Source organism: Mirounga leonina, unplaced genomic scaffold, assembly GCF_011800145.1.
Source record: "Mirounga leonina isolate KUSES-001 unplaced genomic scaffold, KU_Mleo_1.0 Mir_95, whole genome shotgun sequence".
In the NCBI taxonomy this organism is placed as follows: domain Eukaryota; kingdom Metazoa; phylum Chordata; class Mammalia; order Carnivora; family Phocidae; genus Mirounga; species Mirounga leonina.
This window is the reverse complement of record NW_023270865.1, coordinates 5,684,026-5,706,737: the sequence shown is the minus strand read 5'-3', so window position 1 is coordinate 5,706,737 and position 22,712 is coordinate 5,684,026. Positions and strand designations below refer to the sequence as shown.

General features: G+C 44.7%; 1 protein-coding gene across 1 annotated transcript in view; it reads right to left on the bottom strand.

Annotated features, from left to right (window-relative positions):
• ADCY2 (adenylate cyclase 2) overlaps positions 1-22,712 on the bottom strand; it is a 388,609-nt gene that overhangs the window by 47,789 nt on the left and 318,108 nt on the right. Inside the window, exons 15-17 of the mRNA XM_034998852.1 lie at positions 21,638-21,722; positions 9,778-9,915; positions 5,136-5,255 (exon numbers count right to left, since the gene is read on the bottom strand). Of these exons, the coding sequence (XP_034854743.1) occupies positions 5,136-5,255; positions 9,778-9,915; positions 21,638-21,722 (343 nt within the window). The remainder of the gene's footprint in view (positions 1-5,135; positions 5,256-9,777; positions 9,916-21,637; positions 21,723-22,712) is intronic.

The window sequence follows — 22,712 nt, the reverse complement described above, 5'->3', positions numbered from 1 at the left end:
CCCCAGGAAGCCACGCCGCTCCTGCACGAGGGTGCGCGTTTCTCACTATTTACCATAACGGATATCGTCCAGAAGGGAGAGCCCTGAGGCAACCTTGCTTGGCTCACTCATTCGTGGGGTTACTTTGGGCCAGTGACCTAACCTGGCTGTGACACGGTGTCTTCAGCTATAACATGAGGGGAAGAATGTCCTCCTTTTAAGTCACTGAACAGAGTGAGCAGAGCTTGGACCCCAGAGCCCTGCCAGCCAGGAGTGACTTGCTGAATGAAAGGTCACCAGTCGCAAGAGAGCTTTATCTGCTCTACCCCTCCGTTTTTATGAACCAAGGTTAGCTATCAGCATTCCTAGAAGGGAAGCAGCACTCAATAAAGTCTAATACTTTTAATAAAGCATAGATCTAATGATGTTTGATAAACGTGCTTTTATAAAAGAGCCCAGTTTGTAAGGCACTCAATTTTCGTGTCATTATGTGGAATAAGCCATGTACGAGCTGCTTATTCTTGTCACTTGAGCTCTTTTATTTCCCCGGCTAAGGCCGTCCAGAGTCAGCTCTCTGGAAGGCCAGTGATATTAGCTCATCCATCCTGTTCCTGGGGAAGAAAGGAAGGCGAGGAGTGAGCTGCCCTGGTCACACCAAGCACTTCCTTCTCCGTGAGAGGGGCGCTTGGCGTCAGCCCAGATGTTGTACTCGCGAGGACTTGGACCTGGCATGTCAGCTTCACCAGGAAGACCAGCGGTTGTCCCTGATCACACGGCAACTGGGTCAGCCTTTGGGAGGTGAAGCTTTCCCCGGGTGGCTGCATTTTACTGGGCCCTGAGGGTTCTAAGCATCCTACCTTCCCAATGTCAGTTCTCCCCGATGCTGACACCACTCCCCCTACAACAGAGAAGAAGAGGAGGAAAAGAGGGAAGAGATGTGTCCGGATGGGGCTGTTCAGGCTGGCCGAGAGGAAAGACAGAATCGGGACACCCGTGAGAGCAGGTGGGAGCAATGGCTCAGTCTCCCCTGAAGCAGGAGGCCAGGGAGGAGGTGCAGGCTCTGAAGCCAGTCCTTATTTCCACGGAGTTCGGCCACTGTTACCTTCAGAGGGCAGGCGTGAGGGCTCATGGCAGGATGCGCACCAGGCCTGGGGACAGCCACTGGACGCGGACCAGGCAGCTCTGCCGAGGGCCTGGGGAGGTCCCCTCAGGGCAGGGAATGTGCTCAGCAGCCTGACAGGGAGGCTCGTTCCTATTAAATCTGGTAAGATACAGGCTTCTACTTCTCACATCTTTTTTTAGTTCATTTTTCTGCTAACTCACTATTATATTTTTCTAAAGCATCACTCCAAGACAGATTGGAAATTAAAAAAAAAAAAAAAAAAAGAAAGAAACAAAATGAAAAGAGGGCCTTCCTCATGAAGAGTCTGAAGGGCCCTGATTTACAACCTAGCAGTCTTTCAGTCAGTAATCAAGGGTATTCTAGAACCTCTCCTTAAAAGCCAAGAAATTGCCCTGGGAGCCGGCCGGGGGGGAGTGGGGGAGGCTCTCAGTTCCGACAGGATGCTGCTACTAAAATAATGCTGAAAACCATAGAATGAACATTATCAACAAGGTCAGCCTAATGGAAGAAGCAGAGTCAGGAACCACGGTGTGTATCAACGTATGCATGGTGGGGCGGGGGGTGTGCAGATAGGACTGTAAAGGTTTTCTTTAACACCCGTCATACAAGATAGGTGCCAATACAAATATGCCTATGGTTTCACTTTTTAAAATCCATTCTTAGGCTTTTAAAAAGTTTCCACATTTCAGGAATATTGACTAGAATATATACATTAATGGAAAGCAGCATTTAGTCCATTCTTTATTAAATAGCCTTTCTGGAACACTTGGAGGCCGAGCACAAGGTGGTCTGGGGACTGATTAAAGGGAGGGGGCAGCCTGCAGACAGCGACAGAGGGATGTGTGAACGAGGGGGGAGAGCTGAGAAGGCCAGGCCAGGGGTTCTGAAGATCAGCTGTTCTCAGTGGTATAGCACCTGCCAGGGAGGGCTCAGGTGGGCAAGAGTTCCGGCAGCAGGCTCCCGAACTGACTTCTATTAGGGTGTAATGACTGGTGACCTATTTCTATATAATTTTGATATAGTTGATATATTAGTTAATGGTTGCATTATTTATTAACATTTAAAATTTTTAATATTATTTTAATTACTAAATAGTTGTTAATATTAATCTTAAGTTAATGAAGTTAACATTAGTTAATATGGTTACTAACACGTTTGATACATCTGATCGATGAAATCAACTTGCGTTTTAATGCCAAAGGAACAACCACTATTATCCTGGGTAATTTCCTTAAGTTTCTTTTGGCCTCAGTGCCCTCACCAGGAAAACGGGAATTCCAGGAACAGTGAACTCACAGGGCAGGTTTTCGGATGAAATGATATGAACTGCCGACGTGGCAAAAATCAAGGAAATACAGGGAATATTAGGGAATACAAGGAATATTAGGGAATATACAGGGACGTCTGGGTGGCTCAGCCGATGAAGCCTCTGCCTTCGGCTCAGTTCATGATCTTGGGGTCCTGGGTCTGAGCCCCAGGTTGAGCCCGGCATTGAGCCCTGAGCCATGGGTCTCCCTCTGCCCTGCCCCTGCTCCTGTGTGCGTGTTCTCTCTCTCTCAAATATAATCTTCTAAAAAATTAGGGAATATACGAAGGACACATATAAAAATAAGGGTCTCCTATAATCTCCAACAACCAACTTGAGCAACTATTGATTATTTTGGGTATATCTTTCCAGCCTTTGTTTTTTTGTGATGTGCTACTTATTACTGGTGTTAGTATTTTAGAGAATTGGGGACATATTTTGGAATGTTTTTAAGTGATGTTTCTCAATTAATAACTGATTGTGAATATATATTTCTATGTCATTAAACATTTTGCCCCAACATCTTTTGTAACGGCTGGCTATAACTAAATAGCAGAATTTATTTATTTATTTATTTTTCTTCTTTTTAAAAATTATTTTTATGTTAATCACCATACATTACATCTTTAGTTTTTGATGTAGTGTTCCATGATTCATTGTTTGTGAGCAGAATTTATTTAAACAATTAAATGTATTCTAGTTTTTAGGTTGTTGGTTTCCTTTTACTTTCTTGTTGGTTCTCAATGTTGGATGAACACCTTTGTAGCTAAGTGTTTGCACCTGCAAGATTAATCTCTGAAATGAGTATTGTGGGGTAACAAGTATGTCTATTTTTATGCTTTTCGGTGGCTATTACAGATTACCACAGGAAGAATTCTATCACTTCACAGCCCACCACCTTGTCAGCCTCAGATACCACGGATGATGGGGTCAGTTGTGGACATCCACAAATGGCTTTCCTGATGTTCCCTTGGATCAGTGAAGGGGGAAGCCAGGATGTTTCCAGCACATTAATAATGCAGTTTCTGTGCAGACAGCGCTGGGGCATGTGGGGCTTCCTTGGCAAAGCTCATCATAATCCTCTTCCCGAGACTTATTATTGGGACAATAATGGCTTGTGGATGAAGTCCGACCTAGATTTTAAAGAGTCTACTGTGTATTTTTTCAGAATCTTTTAGGATTGAATAAATGTTACTTTTCCCCATCTTGGGTTTCTAATGATTTGCTTCTTTTAAAAATAAGATGTCATACGGACTTACCTCAATGAGATTCAGAGGGACGAACTTACAGCTTTTACTGATGCCAAGCATAGTGGGCTGTTCCATCCGAAAACACTGGATGGAGAGATTTTTTAAAAAATGCTTTGCCAACTATCCTTTCCTATGAGAATGCTTATTCCCTGTAAACCCTTGGAAGCGCCTTGTGAACACTCCCTGGGACGCTCTCTCCCTCTGCGGGCCTGCACACCCCCATGCGGGCCAGTGCCCTGTGTTCAAGGACGAAGGGCTGGACCACAGTTCCTTTCTCTACAGAAGGCAGCTCCAAAGTGCCCACAGTGAGATCACAGCCAACAAACCCTTAACGTGCATCCTGGCTCTCACTTTTCACATCACTGAAACAGGAAAGATGCTGACATCACGCGGGTTTCCGATGATGCCTAAATGAGGGCCAGGACCCCCAGGGCAAGGGATGAAGCTTATGCCAGCCTCTCTTCCCGTGCCCGTGGGGACATCGTCAGGGACCTTGGTCCGCTTCCCTCGGAAGCCTCAAAAACACACCTCTGCACACAGAGCTGGGAGCTTCCTGGGAAACTGAAGACAGATGGGGAAAAGGATCAAAGCCAAACAGCAAGGGAACAAATCAGTGAAAGAAGAACGAGGAAGGAAATCTCCTTTATCATCATAGCTAATGGAGTTTAAAAAGCTGGTAAGGAATTTTAAAAGTATACATACCAAATTACCAATTTCAATCCCCAAAATGGTTCCTTTAGCACTCTCAAAACAGACTATATGACATAGAAACTGGATGGGAATAATCTAAGCTACTCTAGAGGATTATGCAGGAAAGGAGAGTATCAGAGCTTTTTTTTTTTTTGCACAAATGATTCATGAAATGAAGTTACTAAATAGTAAATAATAATAGTAAATAAGTAAAAGGGAGTTAACCCTTTTCACTTAAAAGACTGACATGTTAGCAAATTTTGAAATTTCAATCTCGGTCCTTCTGGACACTGGTTAAAATGAGTCAGTTGGCAAGGATTACGGCAGGATATTATCAGTGGGCAGTGTTTGCAGCCAAAGGAGAGACAGAAATACTCGATGTGGTCCCCCCATCATCAGTCAGGAAATCCAACACTCATCCCCTGGGACAATGAGCAAAACCTCTAAGCAACGGATCCAGAACATCAGTGACCTACAATCGAACGTCAGATGCTGAGATACATGGTATAAAATGTAGCAGTAGGAGAAGCAAAGCAAGAGACATCTGGGAGAGCATGACCATGACACTGGACGTGTGCATGGGTGTCACTGGTGTCCGCCAGCCAGGCAGGACTGCTCTGATTGAAGGCTGGCAGTTTGTAGCTGGTCCAGGCTTACTCAGGTATTGACACCAAAGAGGAAAAAGTGAAGTCAAGAGCAGATCAGAACCTGGAGGCTGTCACATGGAATAGGAGAACAGCTCACAGGAAAACAACAAAAGCAATAATAACGAGCGAAATATTCTTACCGGGAGGAAAAACAGATTTTGTGCCCGCAGAATCGCTGCCTGATGACTTAAGGCGGAAAGACTTGTGTTGGATGTATTGGCAGTTGGAGGAATCGTTTCCTCTGGGTCACTCAGGAAAAACTGCGAAGAAAATGTTTTTTCAATGACTTAGTGCACAGGAGATTAAAGTGTTAGCAGGTCGGCGCAAAATTATTAATGGCTATGTTCCTTCTGCACGGTAAGCAGGATTATGTGGGCAATCTGCTGTCTGTATTTCCAATGCTAGTAGCTTCATCTTCTCCTGTTTGAAGCTTTGAGAATTTCTACTAAATAAGCAAGTAACTATTGATTGTTGTGCTCCACGCTTCTAGTGAATTTCTAGACCTACACGACTAATATTAAAGAAAACAGAAACACCTCTGTGAAATACTGAATCAAAAATGTACAAAGCACAGGGCAGAGGGCTTGGTTAGAATTATGCCTGAAGCTGACAACACCTTGCACACACACATTCAACTCTCTACCAAGAAATCGGAGCCTTCGGATTTTTTTTTTATTTTTAATTTTTTTTTTGCACCATCTTCATCATCGCGCTTCAAACATTAACTGGGTCTGTGGACTTCTTGATTATAAGAAATTGTGTGGGCCAAATGCAGTAATGGGTGTGGGCACTTGTGTGTATTATTCGTGAGTGCTTGGCAGTTCAGGATCGTGAGGGATAAGAAGTTGGGAGGTGAATACTCTGAGTAAGGACTGCTGGAAAGGCGTCCTACTTTAAAAGAAAAGTAACCATGAGAAAACGAAGACGGTTAGCTCTCATCAAGATACCGGCTCTCTCGTAAAGGCTATGGGATCTCAGGGCTGGAATCAATATGAGCCGCTAACAATGCATGCAGAGACCCCCCCGTGTGGAAGGGCCACGCACACAGCCAAGGGCAGAGGGTTACAGCGGGCAGCCCCGGCCTTCACGTCACTGCCCACACGGCTCCCCCTTCTGAGGTCAAGACGGTGACGGCCACTGATACTAGAGAAATGTTCACGAGGGCTGCCTGCCTGAGGCTGGAAAAATTCAGGGTGCACCGAGGTGCGCCCCTGTTGGGGATGGAGTGTGCATCAGGGAAAACAGGAACGTGGAGAACATGCTCTGTGACGTAAGTCAGACCCAAGAACATGAACATCGTGCAATCCCAGGTCCAGGAGGGGTCTAGACCAGGCAAATGCCCAGGAGGGAGAATGGAGGTTACCAGGTGCTGGGGGAGCAGGCGGTGGGCAGTTAGTGGTTCACGGGCACGGAGTTTCTGTCTGGGATGTTGAAAAAGTTCTAGGAGCTGTCGTGGTGGGTGCACGACAGTGTGAACGTACTCAGTGCTACTCAGCTGCATACTGCAAGACGGTTAGAACGATAAATCTTCCGTTATGCATATTTTACCCAAGAGAAAACTAAGAAACATTAAAAACTGAAAAAAAGGAAGAAAAGGAAAGCATTTTTGCTTTATCCCGAAGAGAACACTTAAAAATCACAAGAGCTTTGCAAGAGGACCTGAGTGAGGCTATGACTTTCAAAGGAAACGTTTTTTGGACAGAAAATTAAATTTTCTTCCCAGTGACTTGAGCAAAGCAAGCAGCTCTCCCCCAGCACACACACAACAAAAGAGCTGCTCTTCCTTTAAAATGTGAGTCCAAGGTCTGGATCAGCCTTCACTGGGCTAACAAGTGCTAAAAAATAGCAAAACCACAACTTGGGAGAGGGGCTCAGTCAGTCTAGAAATTGTGTTCCCAAAGGAAGCACTGAACAAATTTAAAAAGCTATGCTGAGGGCGCCTGAGTGGCTCAGTCGATTAAGCATCTGCCTTCTGCTCAGGTCATGATTCCTGGGATCGAGTCCTGCATCAGGCTCCCTGCTCCGCGGGGAGCCTGCTCCTCCCTCTGCTTCTCTTCCTCTCTCTCAGTCTCTCGTGAATTAACAAATAAAATCTTGAAAAAAAAAAAAGCTATGCTGAATTAAACAAACCTCTCCAGGATGGGGGTTGAAGCAGAGTTAGGAAAAAAGGCAAAGAAATCACACCGAGAGCACTTGATGGTGCCCAGGTAAAGACTGTAGGACACCCGTGTCCCAGCGGAAGGGGTCTTCTTGCCCGAGTGTGAGTGGGTGACCCTGGGGGCTCACTTCCCCTGCACAGCACCCATTGGTGCTCAGCCTCTGAATGCTGCATCAGTGTGGCCCATGACATGGGACGCTGTGTCTGCCTCCCGCAATCGTAACTTAGGGGACAGGGGTCCGAGTAGCTAGAGGGCATTCCTCTATAAATTTTCAGATGCGGGCAAAGACCGCACCTTGGTGAACAAGTCCTTCCCCTTCTGTGTTTAAAAAGAAATCGTAAGAAAGATTTACAACCAGGGAAAACGATTTCCTTTCCTTACCTAATGTCGGCTTTCATACCGTTTTATGATGTTTCTTTGAAATCATAAATATGACAGCAGCATCTGCATGGAAAAGACCCACTAATTTCTCGGCACCAGATATCAATACAAATGATGGACAGAAAAAGGTCATCTGTCTTCCTCCTTGCTCACAGCCTCTGCTTCAGGAGTCGGCTCAGGACGTGGAACAAAGCCTCACTTCATTTTTCTCTTGAGGGTCATCCATCATACTTCTAATGTGTGTCCCACAGACTTCTCTACCTCAGTTGGCAACAAACTCCATTCTTTGTGAGAAAGGAAAACAATTTTGGGAGATGTATTTCTGCTCCTGAGGATGTAATTTTTTCTCCAAAGGAAACACAGTTTATATATATATATTTTATATATATATATAATATATATATATATATATAAAATCTTCTCCTAAATGCTCAGCTCCTCAACCATTTACAGACAGTGACCGGCCCTCATTCACACCAAATATTCCCTATGAAATGCAATCAGATCTGTTTTCCATGTAGGTTCTGTCTCTAAAACATTAGGTGATGAATCCTGGTTTTATCAGGCCAAGGGCACCCCCCGTTCCAGGACTACTTAAGATGGATTTCTAGGTGGAGTGAAGCAGATGAAGAGGCCATCCCATCTCTTGCTTCCCGTTGGCGTCAGCTTTACCTGAATCTCCACGTGTATCAGAAGGAACAGCACGCTCTACGGAGTAAAGGTAGGACAGATGCCAAGAAAACATCTTACGGCCCCTTCAGCCTAGCCCCTTCACTCCCTCTTAATACCAATGTCTGCTCTCAGTCGAGTCCCAGATGCCCCAGGTCTCCCCTCTTCCTCACCTCTCCTCCCGCTCTGGTGAACTCTTTCTACCCATCCTCTAGAACTCAGTGCAGCTGGCCCTGCGCTCCTTCCTTGCCACCTCTCCACACGTCTCTGTCTCTGGCTCCGAGACTCACGATGGGTTTATCCAGGTGCCAGTCTCCTGGACTTCCCTGTGAACTCCCGGAGGCAGGGACCAGGCTTTGGGTTCTAGCATCTAGCAATGCATCAGGCACATATTTATGCCCAATAGATCTTTTTATGCCAAAGGAAAGCTAATTGGCAAAAACTATGTCTTTATTATTTAATTTCTACCTCCTGCTTCTGGAAAGCAAGGACTGTACATGATACTCTGTAGTTCCAACAACCAGTAAAACATCCAAAATATGAAGTATCTTCACGCCTTATGGTTGATGGTGATAATGTCAGAATAATAGGGATGCATTGAAATGTGCGTGGATTAGCTGCACGTCTGTTTTGAAGGTATACCTGTGATGGTCACACCGGTAGAGGAAGAGAGACCACTGGTTAAATATTCACAAACGACCTGGTTCTCTCCTAAGCGTGGTAGCGAGAGGGGAGTGAACGGAACAAAGACCAGACTTTGCCGGGGCTCAGAGTCTCCCGGCGGGAGACTGTAAGACTCCCACAGCTCCCTCCAGGAATTTCTTTCATGTTTTCCACCAAAGCTTTGCTCTGGTTAGTTTGACTTCCCTCTGATAACCGTAAACACCCCCCAAGATATATGTTAGCAATTCCCGTCCAAGCATATGGCCCACAGATCCACATCTGAAGAGTCTCGCAACTATGGTTTTACTAGACAGTAGTAAATAACCTTGCCTCGCAAGCAGCCAGCCCCTCAAGGTCCTGGAAGCCTTGCTTCCAAATTTCTTGGGATTTACACTATCCCTCAGCCCCACTAACTACAAAGTCTAGAATCGGTCCCTCCTCACGACCCTGGAGTAGCTACTCTTGCCCACAGGTCCTGTCCCCCTGCTAGAGTAAAGGTACCTTTTTGCACCAAAAATGTTTCAAGAATTCTTTCTCCATCATTCGCTCCTGGACCCGGACGTGGACATGGAGTCCGTGGACGTTTAATGAACACCCTCGAAAATCGCACAGCTGGAGAAGTGGGCAGCTGATGTCTGAGATCAGGCCTTTTAGACTCCAGAGCAGGACGCCTCTCCCACTGCACTCCCTGTACCTAGATGGTTCTGTGATCTTTGATGATTGCCCTGCTGACATTTAATGTCACCTGCGTAGCCAGCAGGGAGGTGGGAAGCCGCTGGTGCAGCAGGCGGAGGGTGAATTGAATAGGCGGTAACTGGTGTCACCTCGGAGCTACGGTCAAGGTTGGAAAATCCCACCAAGTCCGGCACGGGAAGCCACGAGGGCCGTGCTGGCGGAAGCCCTGACTCACCATGTTGAACACGGCCATGGTCAGAATGATGGCCGTGGTGAGGACGGTGAGGGAGACCCGCGGCCAGGGCCGGTCTGCAATGATGCCCGACGACTTCAACAGCCACAGGAGAGAGACCGAGGCCTTCTTGCTGCATTGCTGGGAGGAGACAGAAAAGGAAATGCATTGCTGGTTTATGTATTCTCTCGAGTTTCTTCGTGATGTTTAAAACGACCAGAGGCCTCAGTATTCTTCACAGAGCAAACGAGCAGGCTCTGCTCCCCAGCCCCCCACCCCGGAGGCCCAGACCAGGTCATAAACCTTATTAAAATTATGTTGGCATCATTGTTACAAATAAAGAACAAATTAGTTAAATTTCTATGATAAATGTAGAACGTGCTTGTATGTCCTTTTAAATAAACCGGAAACTATGTTCTTTAAAAAAATCTCTGGTGAAGGAAAAATGTGTCAGTTAATTATACCAAGTTGGGGGATGCGTTGGGTCTCAGATCACAGCAATGCTAAAGCGATTATCGTCCCTCAGCCAATCCATGCTGAACACAGGGGGGCAGGTAGCTCGTCCCAAGAATACAAGTGGCCCCCAAAGCAGACTGATGCCCGTACCTCCACAAAACACCCACTGCTCTCGGGCGTGTGTCCCGCTGATGGGTTTACCTCATCCCGCCCTGTGGGGGCTTCTTTCCGCTTGGAGAGGCTCTCGTCCAAATTTTTAATTGTGTTAAAAACACAGAACAGAACACTCTCCCTCTTTATTTTTTTAAAAAGACTTTTTATTTATTCATTTGAGAGAAGCAGAGAGAGACAGAGAGAGAGAGAGCATAAGCACAGGGGGAGAACAGAGGGAGAGGGGGGAGCAGACTCCCCGCCGAGCAGGGAGCCCGATGCGGGGCTCGATCCCAGGACCCAGACGCGTAAGCGACTGAGCCACTCAGGCTCAGGTCATGAATGACTGAAGTCATTCATCTGCGGATGGACACTGTGGCTTCTGGCTTGTGGCTCTTGCTAGTAATGTGGCCGTGAGCATGGATGTTGGAGAAGCTCTTTGGATACGAGACGGAACTGAGGTATTGACAGGATGGCAACGTTCCCTCAGCATTTTCTGTGGACCAGATGCTGTTCTGTGGGATTTCAAGGGATGAGTTCACTTCATCCTGAGGGCCGCCTTTCCGGGGAGGGCCACTGTGATGCAGACCTTCGTCCAGGTGGTGGGGGAACAGAGGCGGGGAGAGTTCTGGGGGGTGGGTGACACACGGCCTGTGCCCGGTGCTACCGTGCGTGTTCACAGAGGTCCCTGACAGGACAAGCAGGTGCGTAAGGCTTCTGCAGGGATCTACATTTTCACCTTCATGTGAAAGGGGCTATGGCCCTACGGCTATGTGTCTTGAAAACAAAAAAAAGGTTGATTTTAAAAATTTTAAGACAAGGCCAACACCCTGTACTTTTCTGACTTGTACTAAGTTAATATGACAGTAAGACAGGTGTGACATCCCTAAAACCCAAACAGCGAATCCTCCTGCGAACAAACAGCACCTTTATTTCTCTCCCTCTTTCACATCATCTTTCTGCTTGATTCTTAAAAACATGTCAGCTTTAGTCTTTTTTTTTTTTTTTAACATATAATGTATTATTTGTTTTAGGGGTACAGGTCTGTGAATCATCAGTCTTACATAATTCACAGCGCTCACCACAGCACATACCCTCCCCAGTGTCTATCACCCAGCCACCCCATCCCTCCCACCCCCCACCACTCCAGCAACCCTCAGTTTGTTTCCTGAGATTAAGAGTCTCTATGGTTTGTCTCCCTCTCTGGTTTCATCTTGTTTCATTTTTCCCCTGCCTTCCCCTATGATCCTCTATCTTGTCTCTCAAATTCCTCATATCAGTGAGATCATATGATACTTGTCTTTCTCTGATTGACTTATTTCGCTCAGCATAACACCCTCTAGTTCCATCCTCATCGTTGCAAATGGCAAGATTTCATTTTCTTGATGGCTGCATAATATTCCATTGTATATATATACCACCTCTTCTTTATCCATTCATCTGCTGATGGACATTTAAGGCTCCTTCCACAGTTTGGCTATTGTGGACATTGCTGCTATGAACACTGGGGTGCATATGGCCCTTCTTTTCACTACATCTGTGTCTTTGGGGTAAATACCCAGTTGTGCAATTGCTGGGTCATATGGTAGCTCTATTTTTCAACTTTTTGAGGAACCTCCATACTGTTTTCCAGAGTGGCTGCACCAGCTTGCATTCCCACCAAGAGTGTAGGAGGGTTCCCCTTTCTCCACATCCTTGCCAAATCTGTCATTTCCTGACTTGTTAATTTTAGCCATTCTGACTGGTGTGAGGTGGTATCTCATTGAGGTTTTGATTTATATGTCAGCTTTAGCCTTAAAGGAAGCATTGCAGTATGTCAAATGCTAATACACTGATTAAATCAGATTCTTTTCTTTAATTTTTTAATTTTTTTAAAAGATTTTATCTATTTATTTGACAGAGAGAGAGATAGCGAGAGCAGGAACACAAGCAGGGGGAGTGGGAGAGGGAGAAGCAGGCTTCCTGCTGAGCCAGGAGCCCGATGTGGGACTCGATCCCAGGACCCTGGGATCATGACCCGAGCCGAAGGCAGTCGCTTAACCAACTGAGCCACCCAGGCGCCCAGATTCTTTTTTTAAAAAAAGATTTCATTTATCCATTTAGAGGGAGATTGAGAGCTCAAGCGGGGGGACGGGCAGAGGCAGAGGGAGAGAGATAGAAACCCAAGCAAACTCCGTGCTGAGTGTGGAGTCCAACGCAGGACTCAATCCCAGAACCCTGAGATCATGACCCAGTTGAGTTGAAACCAAGAGTCATGACACTTAACTGACTGAGCCACCCAGGCGTCCCTACATGAGATCCTACAACACAGGATCAGAGGTGGTTAGGACAGTAAGAACCAGCCCAGGCGCCCAGGATCAAACCCTGACAGCTGAGAGACTTTCTGTGGGGTAATTATCCTCCCTGGTCTCAGCTTCCCCGTCTCTAAAATGGCGTAATAATGCCTGGCTTCTTGGTCTTGTAAGAGATTAAATGCTACATCAGGCACCAAGGGCAGGACATAGAAGCCTTAGCTCTTCTTGTTACATTTATGAAGAAAACAGTACTTCTCAGAGACATTTTAGGGACTAAAAATCTCTTGCTTCATACCGATATGAAAAAAAAAAAACACCTCATTTCCCCTCCTTTTCACTACGGTGTTTCCTCCATGCAGCCTGCCTTCTCTCTTCATTCCTGTCATCACGTAGAGGCCACGTGAAGAGAACTGTCCCAAACGTGAGAATCAGTAAGCATGGCTGGCGACAGCGACAAGGGAACAGCGGGTGACAGGAGCACGTGCCCTGAGCCACAGTGCAGAGAGAGGAGGAGGAGGGAGGCGAAGATGTTCGCGGGAGCCGAGGAGAGAAGACACATCAGTCTCAAAGCAGAAGGATCTGATTAAGGAAAAGGAGACCGTTGATTCTACTGCAGCTCTGAGTAAAAAGCACTGCTTGGATCCTGATCTGATAATTTAGCTCAGTTTATTCTACTTTCGGTTAAGTATTTGAGTAAAGTCCCTGTTGGAAAAATACGTTTATTAAAATTTGCACCACCCTAATGAAACATTATAAATGATACCATCTCCTAGAATATTTGGGCATTTATTCAGAAGGTGCTCTTCAGACGAAAATGAGAGCCCAGGTTTGTTCCTCTATGTGATCTTTTGTTTAGTGACTGGCATCATTCCAGTCAAATCTGTGTCCTCCCTGTCTTGACCGTCAATGGGTCTCACTGTATGCATGCTGGCCTCCTACTCACAGTGAGCTCACTGTGGGCCTTCCAGAAATGCCACGGCTGTCGATGCCACACGCAACCACTGACAGATGTGGAACTCGTACTAACTGCAGTGGTAGATGTAAAAGGAGAAAGAATATAAATTTATATGCAAACGCTATCGGGGGCTTGGTGCAGGGGACAATGGCCAGTGCAGTTAGCCAGCAAGGGTGTGGATGAATGTCAACATTCTTCATTCAGTACAGGCAGAAGATTCTTCTCAGAAAAATAAAATATTCATATACTGTGTGACTAAAAGAAAAACAACAAGTGGAAAAAAATATCTCCTCCCCTCCCTACCTTCCTTGCTTCCTTCCTTCCTTCCCTCCCCCCACTTTGAACCTCTGGCACTAGAAACAATGGGTAATCTTTCACTCTAAAATTCCTCCTAATTTAATGTAATAATTATAGCAGCAGATTGCATTAACAACTTCATTAGTGTCCTTTTATTTTTATTATTTTTATTTTTAGAGAGCGTGCACGTGCACGTGGGTGGGGGGAGGAGCAGAGGGAGAGAGAGAGAGAGAGAGAGAGAGAATTTTAAACAGGTTCCACACACAGTGTGAAGCCCAATGTGGGGCTTCATCTCACAACCCCAAGATTACAACCTGAGCTGAAATCAAGAGTCGGACACTTAAGAACTGACTGAGTCACCCAGGAGCCCCAGTCCTTTTAAAAAATAAAATCAGTTACCTGAAAAGAAGTAGATGTTGCTATTAAGTGAAGTTTAATAAAATGAAAAACATTTAGAAAAGCCATAAATATAACAGGAAGTAGCAAATTTTTATTATTAGAAAAACAACGCTCATCTTAAAATCTTGCCTGAAAAAAATGGTGAAGTTTATCATATAAACGTGCATTTTTGTGTAATTGCCTAAAGGAACATCTACTTTGGCATTTTAATTCCCCAAGGACTGTCATTTTGAATGGCAGCCACCAGCTGCGGCAATATTTACTTGTTACATGTCGTGCCACAGAGACTGCCATGTGTACTATTGATTCTTTAATTGTACTTGAATTTCCTACAGAAAGGCTTCTTTATTTCAATCAATCATATTTACAAAGTCAACATGTTTCTTTCATAAGCCCTGAGTGAAACACATTTCTCAGCCGCCCATCCGCTGTGTGGAACTCACAGCCTGTCCACATCGCGTTATCTTTGATGATGTGCTTGTCTCTGGCCACATGGGGAGCTGGCTGAGGATGGTGACTATATCACACCCCTCTTTGTATTCCCAAAGCAGCACAGTGTTGAGCAAAGAGTAGGGACTCAACAGAGGCTTACTCATTATGTTATCTTATCTTTATCTTAATGATCTTATCTTAATGTGTATCAGCCACTTATTCTTCAAAGAGAAATTTCCAGCAGCCAGAAGCAAAGAAGGAGTTCACCGAGGGACTGAGGCTGTGGGGTTGGCCTAGGAGTGTTCTGGAACTGGACACAAGCTGTGACACCTAAGGGGTGGGCTTCTGATGCTCACAGGAGGAAAGAAGATGTTGCCTTGGGCTTGCAAAGGGTGGGCAGCTGAGACCAAGATCCCTGAATAAAACCAGAAGCCTCAGGGGTGCCTATCTCTTTTCAAATTAGTGTTTTCATTTACTTTGGGTAAATACTCAATAGTGGAATTACTGGATCATACGAGCACTGAGTAATGTATAGAATTGTTGAATCATTATATAGTACACCTAAAACTAACACAATACTGTACGTTAATTACACTTAAACAACAACAACAAAAACAACAAACAAAAAAAATCCCAGAAGCCTCAGAAGACTGTTCCCTCCATGTGAAGTCAAGAAAAACTTCATGCACTAGTTCAGGAAGTATCAACAAACTTCCAATGATAAATTCTAACTCTAAATATGGGTGATGGGTTTGAAATTATGTTATATGCTTCGTAATAGGAACTTCAAGTTGAGGGGTTTTGAACTGGGTCAAAGACCAGAGAAAGTCCTTAGAGTTCCTGCTAGTTGTTGGAGGGTAATTCCCACTGAACATGACCTCAAAATAAAAAAGAAATTATGAACTACATAGGACAATGGGCCTAAGAGGAAGAATCAACAGACACAACAGAAAGTAGAATTAGCACCACAGGATCTTCAGGTATCATTATCAATCTGAAACAGTTGTCAAAATAACATTAAAATAATCAAAGATGGATTAGAGTACATAATGAAAGAGCCCTTAAGAGAAAATAACAGATGCATTTTAAAAATGATCCACAAAGACTTTCAAAAGATAAAAATGTAGATACTGAGTAACTCAGTAGTTGTGCTGAAGAGAGTAGGATAGCTCTGAGGAAATAGCCCACAGAATAGCACAGAAAGACAGGGATGAAAAACATGAAAGGAATCTTGAGGCACAGAAGGTACAATGAAGATTCCAGACACTTGTAATGAGAGTTTGAGAAAAAGAGAACAGAAGGACCAGGAAAGAAGCAAAATACAAGGAGCTATGGAGCAGCAGCTTTGCGGACCTGGAGCAAAACCTGAGCTCCGTGGCTGATGTGACATCCTGACTCCCAAACAGGAAAATGAAAGCAAACCTGTACCTCAACACAAGGAATCTATGGCCCACGATTGACAAAGAGCAAATCTACAAAACAACCAGAAAGAAGACATATTAGCTACCAAGAAATGGCAATTAGACTGTGGATTTCTCCTTGGAAAATATGGACTCATGTTTTCACAATGTTAGAAATTATCACAAACTCAATGAAGAAAAAACAGACCATTTTTAAAATACAAAAGCTGACTACATTATGCACAGGCTCTTACTGAAAAGATTAGAAAAGGAACAATCCTTTGGGAATATGGAGGAAGGAATGATATTCAGGAAGAAAGGTGAGATATTGATATACAACAAGAATGATGATGACAATGAATAACATGAGCAGTTCAAATTTAGAAAAATTTAACCAACACTCTATCTTTCTGTGCTGTTTTATAGGTTACCTACCCAGCTCTCATCTTACTTTCTTCAGCATAACTACTGAGTTTCCAGTTTCAAGAATCTGATCATCTTATTCCATCTTCCATATTTGATAATGGAATGGAAGATGGAATGATCAGATTTAGAGTATGGTATTCTTCAACAACAAGATGGGGATATTACTGAGTTCTGTTAGTCTTGTGTACGTTATACATTTTAGGTTAATCAGTAAAAAGAAAATACTAGGATATAAAACTTCCAAGACACTAGAAGGAATAAAGGAGAATAAATAAATTCCATGGATCCAAGAGAATACAGGAGAGAGGGAAAAATAAGTAGAAACAAAGAAGACACATGATGGATTAAAGAAAAAGCACAATAAGACTGTGGTGGTAATTATAATACACGCAGATGTGTTATACTTGTCAGTTAAAAGAGAGAGACTGCTAGATCAGAGGAAGTAACATGCAACTGGATGTTGTTTACCAGAGACACACCTAACACCCACATACTGACAAGGAAAAGCTGAATAGAAAGAGGGAAGGAAAGGACAGTGGGAAAGTATGAAAGAACGCTGGCAGAATTATATGACATTGGAGAAAACAGACTTCAAGGGAAAAACGCTTCTGTGGGGTAGAAAGCTTTTCTATGAGCCAGTGTGTGACCTACTTTCTTTCCACAGGACAAACTTGATGTTTGTGCTTTCATCTCTGTCAGGAACAGGGTTGGTGGGCGGGCATCACAGAATCTCTGCTACACAAAGCATGAGGCAACCACATTGAGAGAAAAATCTCTTCTGAGCATGCTAGCATTTTCATTTACTGTTATCTGGCATCCCTGTTCTAAAAGACGCTTTGGGGGTTGGTTTTCTTGGTGGTATTTTTGGTTAGAGCCACTCTCTTGTATTTGTTACAGAGATGTAAGTCCACTCAGGTAGTTTCGTGTTAAATCTGGCAGTAATTGTGTATTTATTATTACTAATATTACGACAAGTATTATTACTTTCATCGCTGACTGTAACGAAAATGTAAACTTGAATCTCTTATTCTACGTTTTAGTTTCTGGTTAGGTAAACTGGATTGTTTTGTTATCAAGTCAAATAATAGATTTTCATATTTGAAGGAGTCTCATTTATGTGAAAACATTTTGCAAAGTATTATTATGAAAGGTACTTCTTACTAGAATAGTTTATAGAGTCTAAATTCACTCGTAAATTAACTTTCCCCACCCCCTCCCCATCTTTCCAAATGTCTTTTACGATGAAGCTGTACTTTCCCCAGAATCCAGTTTTAAATAAACTGGGCCAACAGCTGAATAATGTGTATCAGGAAACTAGACCAGAGGGAAAGATGAATGAGGTTCTCTATGAGGTGGTCTTGACTTTCCAGTGTGATTATGACCAGTGGATGCTTAGCTACGACTGCAAGGCCAGTCGTGCCCACGACCGTGAACGTGGACATCCCTGCCTGGTGCTGGGCACTCCCCTGCTGGTGACTCTCTCCAGACACAGCTGACACCTTCCAAAACTTTTCCCCTAAATGACTGGAAGTGGATTCCGGCTGAAGCACATAGCACTTCCAGAGCTGGGCACCTCTCGTCCACAAAATGTGGGGCCGGACAAGGTCATCTCTGAGTTTCCTGTTGCCTCTCAAGGCCTGCCATCCTGAAATGCTCACCTTGGGAAGGCACTGAGGCAGCGAGCTTGCAGACACTGACAAGGGAGGATGGGGACAGGCCAGGACGCCGGCTGGGCAGGGGCCTGGCAGCCTTGGCAGCAGGGATTGGTGACTGGGGCTGAACTCAGAGCCACATGCTCAGAAAAAGCCCCCCCGGGGGAGGGGGAGAGGGAGACGTTTTCTGCGCAGCAGGGTCAGGAGGCTGCCTTTGGGTGCAACCCAACATTCCTTCAAGCTTACTGAGATTCAATATTTATCTTGTATCTCAAGTGCCTGAAGTACTACAATGAACAAAACAGGGCCGCAGCAAACTCGCTGGCGCCCTTTCCATCGAAAAGATCACAGATAATAGCACAAAACGGGAAGCCCGACCAGTAGGCACGAGGGACGTGGGTGTGACAAAGGTGGGCTCTCAGAGTTGGTTGGGCAAGGCCAGGAGATTATTTCCAACCGTGGAAACAAGTCGAAGTCGACCAGAGTCAAGGAATTGTAGTGCATGAGAGAAGGCAGGTCTGTGGGCAGCATTCTGCTGGCTTCACTGGGGGACAGAAAGCCAGTGCGGGAAACAATTCTCAGAAAACCCACTCTATGTAAGGGGAAACGACAGTCACACTCAACCAAGAAAAAAAGAAAAGAAAGGAGGGGGAGTCAAATCAGTTGTTATATAATCAAGTGCTAAATTCTATGGCACAGATCCTAAGCCGCACGGCGCTCGAGGAAGGGCCCGTTGCAGGGGCTGGTGGGTTTCTGAGAAAGTTTCTAGAAGGCAAGCAGTTGCAGGGCCCACCCACACGGTGAAGTGGGCACATGGGGCGGGGGTGGGGGGGGGGGGCTGGGGGGGAGCCGCCGGGGGGGGGGGGGCAGGAGCGGGGAGCAGACAGAGGTTTGCTCCTGGCTTCTCATTGCAGGAAATGTGGTAACAAATATGTTCCCTGACTTTTTTCTCACACCGAACAAGTCTCTGATTTTTCTGGCAAAAGGAAAAAAAACACAAAAAACCCTGCATTTCATGATCACTCTTATTTTTTGCCCATTTTAATGGGCCTCTACTTTTTTTTTTTTAATCAAACCCAGCTCTATAGTAATGACAAGTCAATGGCAGGCAGGTCCCCAGGGGGGACAAAGGTAAAGCTCTTGGAGGAAAAATCTCCGTCAGGCTTACCTCTTCTCAACCTCCTCTACCCAAGTATTTTACTTGAATTCTTCATCCGGAGAATTTAGTGCCAGTATTATGAGCATCAGTTGCCTCTGGCATTTAAGTTAACATATATTAATGGGAGGATATGGAGGGTATTAATATTTCTGGGATAGTAAATACACTTTCAGAAACTCAGTATTTAATCCAAAAACAAATGAAATCATAGGACCACTTCCTACAATTGACAGGTTTCCAGGAGGTCAGGGGATGTGCAGTTAGGATGTAATGCATGTTCTCCATGACCACTGGGATTGATTATCTGTGACACACAGCACTTTTCATTGAATTTGGAAGGTAGAACAGAAAGCACACTGAAGGCCTTTTTACATTGGCCTTGCCTTAATTTGTTTGATGTTGATGGTCAGAAAAAAGTCCCTACAGAATCCTTTAAACAGTGCAGAGAACCTCATATGAGAATGAGAAGAATCCCTTCTTGAATTTTATCAGGATTACCTCTCGACCAAGGATTGCAGCCGGTCACTGGTGGGAATGGGGGGAGACTCATTCCCTGATCCTACTAATTCAAGTTCAGAAAGACAGACGTCTCCAAGCCCAGGCTTCCTGACCACTTTGGCCAAATCAGGCTTCTTTCGAGGAGGAGGCAGGCACCCATTCATTCCCAGCACTGAAACGTTCCCTTTAAGACAACACAGAGTTATGGATTCCCTTGCATCTGGTGTGTGGGTGTCAGGGTCTTAGGAAGACCCTGGGAAGGAGAAACCAGGCCCGTGGGTGTGGAATCCCAACAGCTCCGAAGCACCACAGGGTGGGCCCGGGAGAGACAAGGAGCCATGAGCCGTTGGTTGGATTATACCCAGGCCGAGAGGAGAGACATTACGTAAGAGCAAAAGCATTCTCTCAAAGGCAGTTTAAAGTTGCTCTGGAGATTCTTTTTCCAGCCCCCCCCCTTCTCTGTTTCTTTTCAATAGCAAATCAGCGGAAAGAAAAAGTCAGCTTGAAACCTTAAAAATACACTATGCTCCCCCCACCCTGAAGACTGGATTCCTTGGAACAGCAAATGAGAAACGGGGCCATTTAAGCACAATGATAGAAGCTGTTGTAAGCAGAAAAAGGCCTGGATTTCCAGCAGGACCACGAGGGATAGTTCCTGTTCTGAAACCCTGAGAAATGGGCTGTAGGAGCCTTCTGGGGGCAGGGAAAACAGAGGGGGGAGCCCGTGTGCTTTTCCAACAAAGGGAAATGTGAATATGGAAAACCAGACTTCTTTGTAGGTAAGCATTTTAGAAACTTGACAAGGATTCCCATGGGGCAATATTTACAACCTATAGTTTTCAGGGGATTTTAAAGAAGTTTGAGAAGCCACGTGCGCATTCCAGGAAATCCGAAACCATAGTGCCACTTTGGGAAGAGTTTCGAGTCCGATTTAAACATCTGAACTATGATCTAGCAAACAAACCCCGCATCTGTTTGCAAAGGTATATGGCAGAGACATAGGTATAGAGTGTCCACTGTTGAGAGACAGAGACATACTCTGAAATCGTAACACTTTTTGGCTCAAAGATTTCTACACATCAGACTAGAATGTACCCGATGCTTGGAAATTGGCTCAGAGTGGCCTCTCTTGTTTCCACACAAGATAAAACACTATCTTTTTGGACTTTTATCTCATTGTTGGCTTTCCTATGATGCTCTCATGGAACCACTTCCTTCGGACTCAAGAATACACTTAGACTTGATTCTTACATCCTGAACTAGCACTTGAACTGTAACAGCTTGCAATGATTGATTTAAATTAAAACACTAAAAAAATATATTTTTACATTTGCTATTTTCAAATGTTCCAAAATTTTCTATCTTGACAGCGGATATAAAAGATATATTTGGTTTAAATTTTAATTCCCCTGTACAGAAAAAGCCTCCTATTATACTAGTGTTTACTGCTATAAATACCCCGAAAAGTCAGAGAGGATACAAAGTGGTGACAGAAATAAATAAACATGAATATAATTTTATGGCGTGACAGCCAACACTTCAAATAATGTTCAAATTAGTGTCTTGGCTGTGCACGAACTGCCTCGGTTGATATTCTGGGCCACAGACATAAAGCATGCAGGCTGCTTTGCTGGGATCTGTAAATGCCCGAAATGGTAAATCAACAAGCTCCCGTTTCAAGCAAGCAATCAGTTTTCATTCAATGAGCACAGTTTTCAAAGAAGTTCCGCATTTGAAGTACCTACCAAAAGCTGTCCAGCAAAGCAGATGAAGAGGATGAAGGCGAGCAAGAGAAATGCAGCTCCGAAGGAGATCCCGAGAATGGACGTTCTACCAGGGGAACGAAAAGGAACAGGTTAGTGTGGGGGGAGTTTCCATTATTCTGGAAAGCCATCAGTAACACTTTGGGCTTAACGTAATGAGGACTTCATTCCTCACTCACCTTCTGAGAAATGCAAATGGAGCTAAAACCAAATATACGTCCAGAGAAAAGTGTATCCGCAATTGTGTCTGATCATCTTGCTCATTTATCAAAATTGCCCTACAAGCAGCAGGTCCTTGTGAAAGCAAAACCATCTCTTTTCTGACTCTCTTACACAACTAGCACTCTGATGGCAGGGCCTGGCCTCTTCTCCAGAGGAGCAGCCTCATCCGATGCCTTTGAGGACCTCCTGGCCCATCTTTACTCCTGCTCACTTAGGAAATACCAAGTACTTGCCCTCCCAAGTACAATCCAACCGGATTCAACTTTTTTCAGTAATCATGCAGCTAAATGTTTACTGAGGTTCCCCAAAGATTTCAGGGACCATGGCCTTCACATTCTTGCACAAGCTGATGAACATGCAAGCTTCTCCCTATGATCACGTGAAAAATTAAGTTACAATTCTGCCACCGACAGGCTGCAGGTAGATGAAAGCATTTATAAGAATTGCATGCCTCTCTGAGACATCCTTTATTTTTTTTAGTTTTTTAAAGATTTACTTATTCGATTTTGAGAGAGAGAGAATCTCAAGCAGACTCCCCACTGAGCGCAGAGCCCAATGCAGGGCTCAATCTCATGTCCCCGAGATCATGACCCGAGCCAAAATCAAGAGTCAGAGGCCTAACCGACTGAGACACCCAGGTGCCCGGAGACATCCTTTAAATCATTAAAAAGTTCAAAGCCTCTTAAAACCTCATTTAATCCAAGGATAGAAGTGTTCAGGGGTATTAAAAGAGCTGAACCATAATGAATAATCAGAGTTGAAATTCAAATGAGACATCCAAGGAGAGGTTAGGGGTCTCTCAGACTGCAATGGAACCTTCTAACAGCGAGGTTGG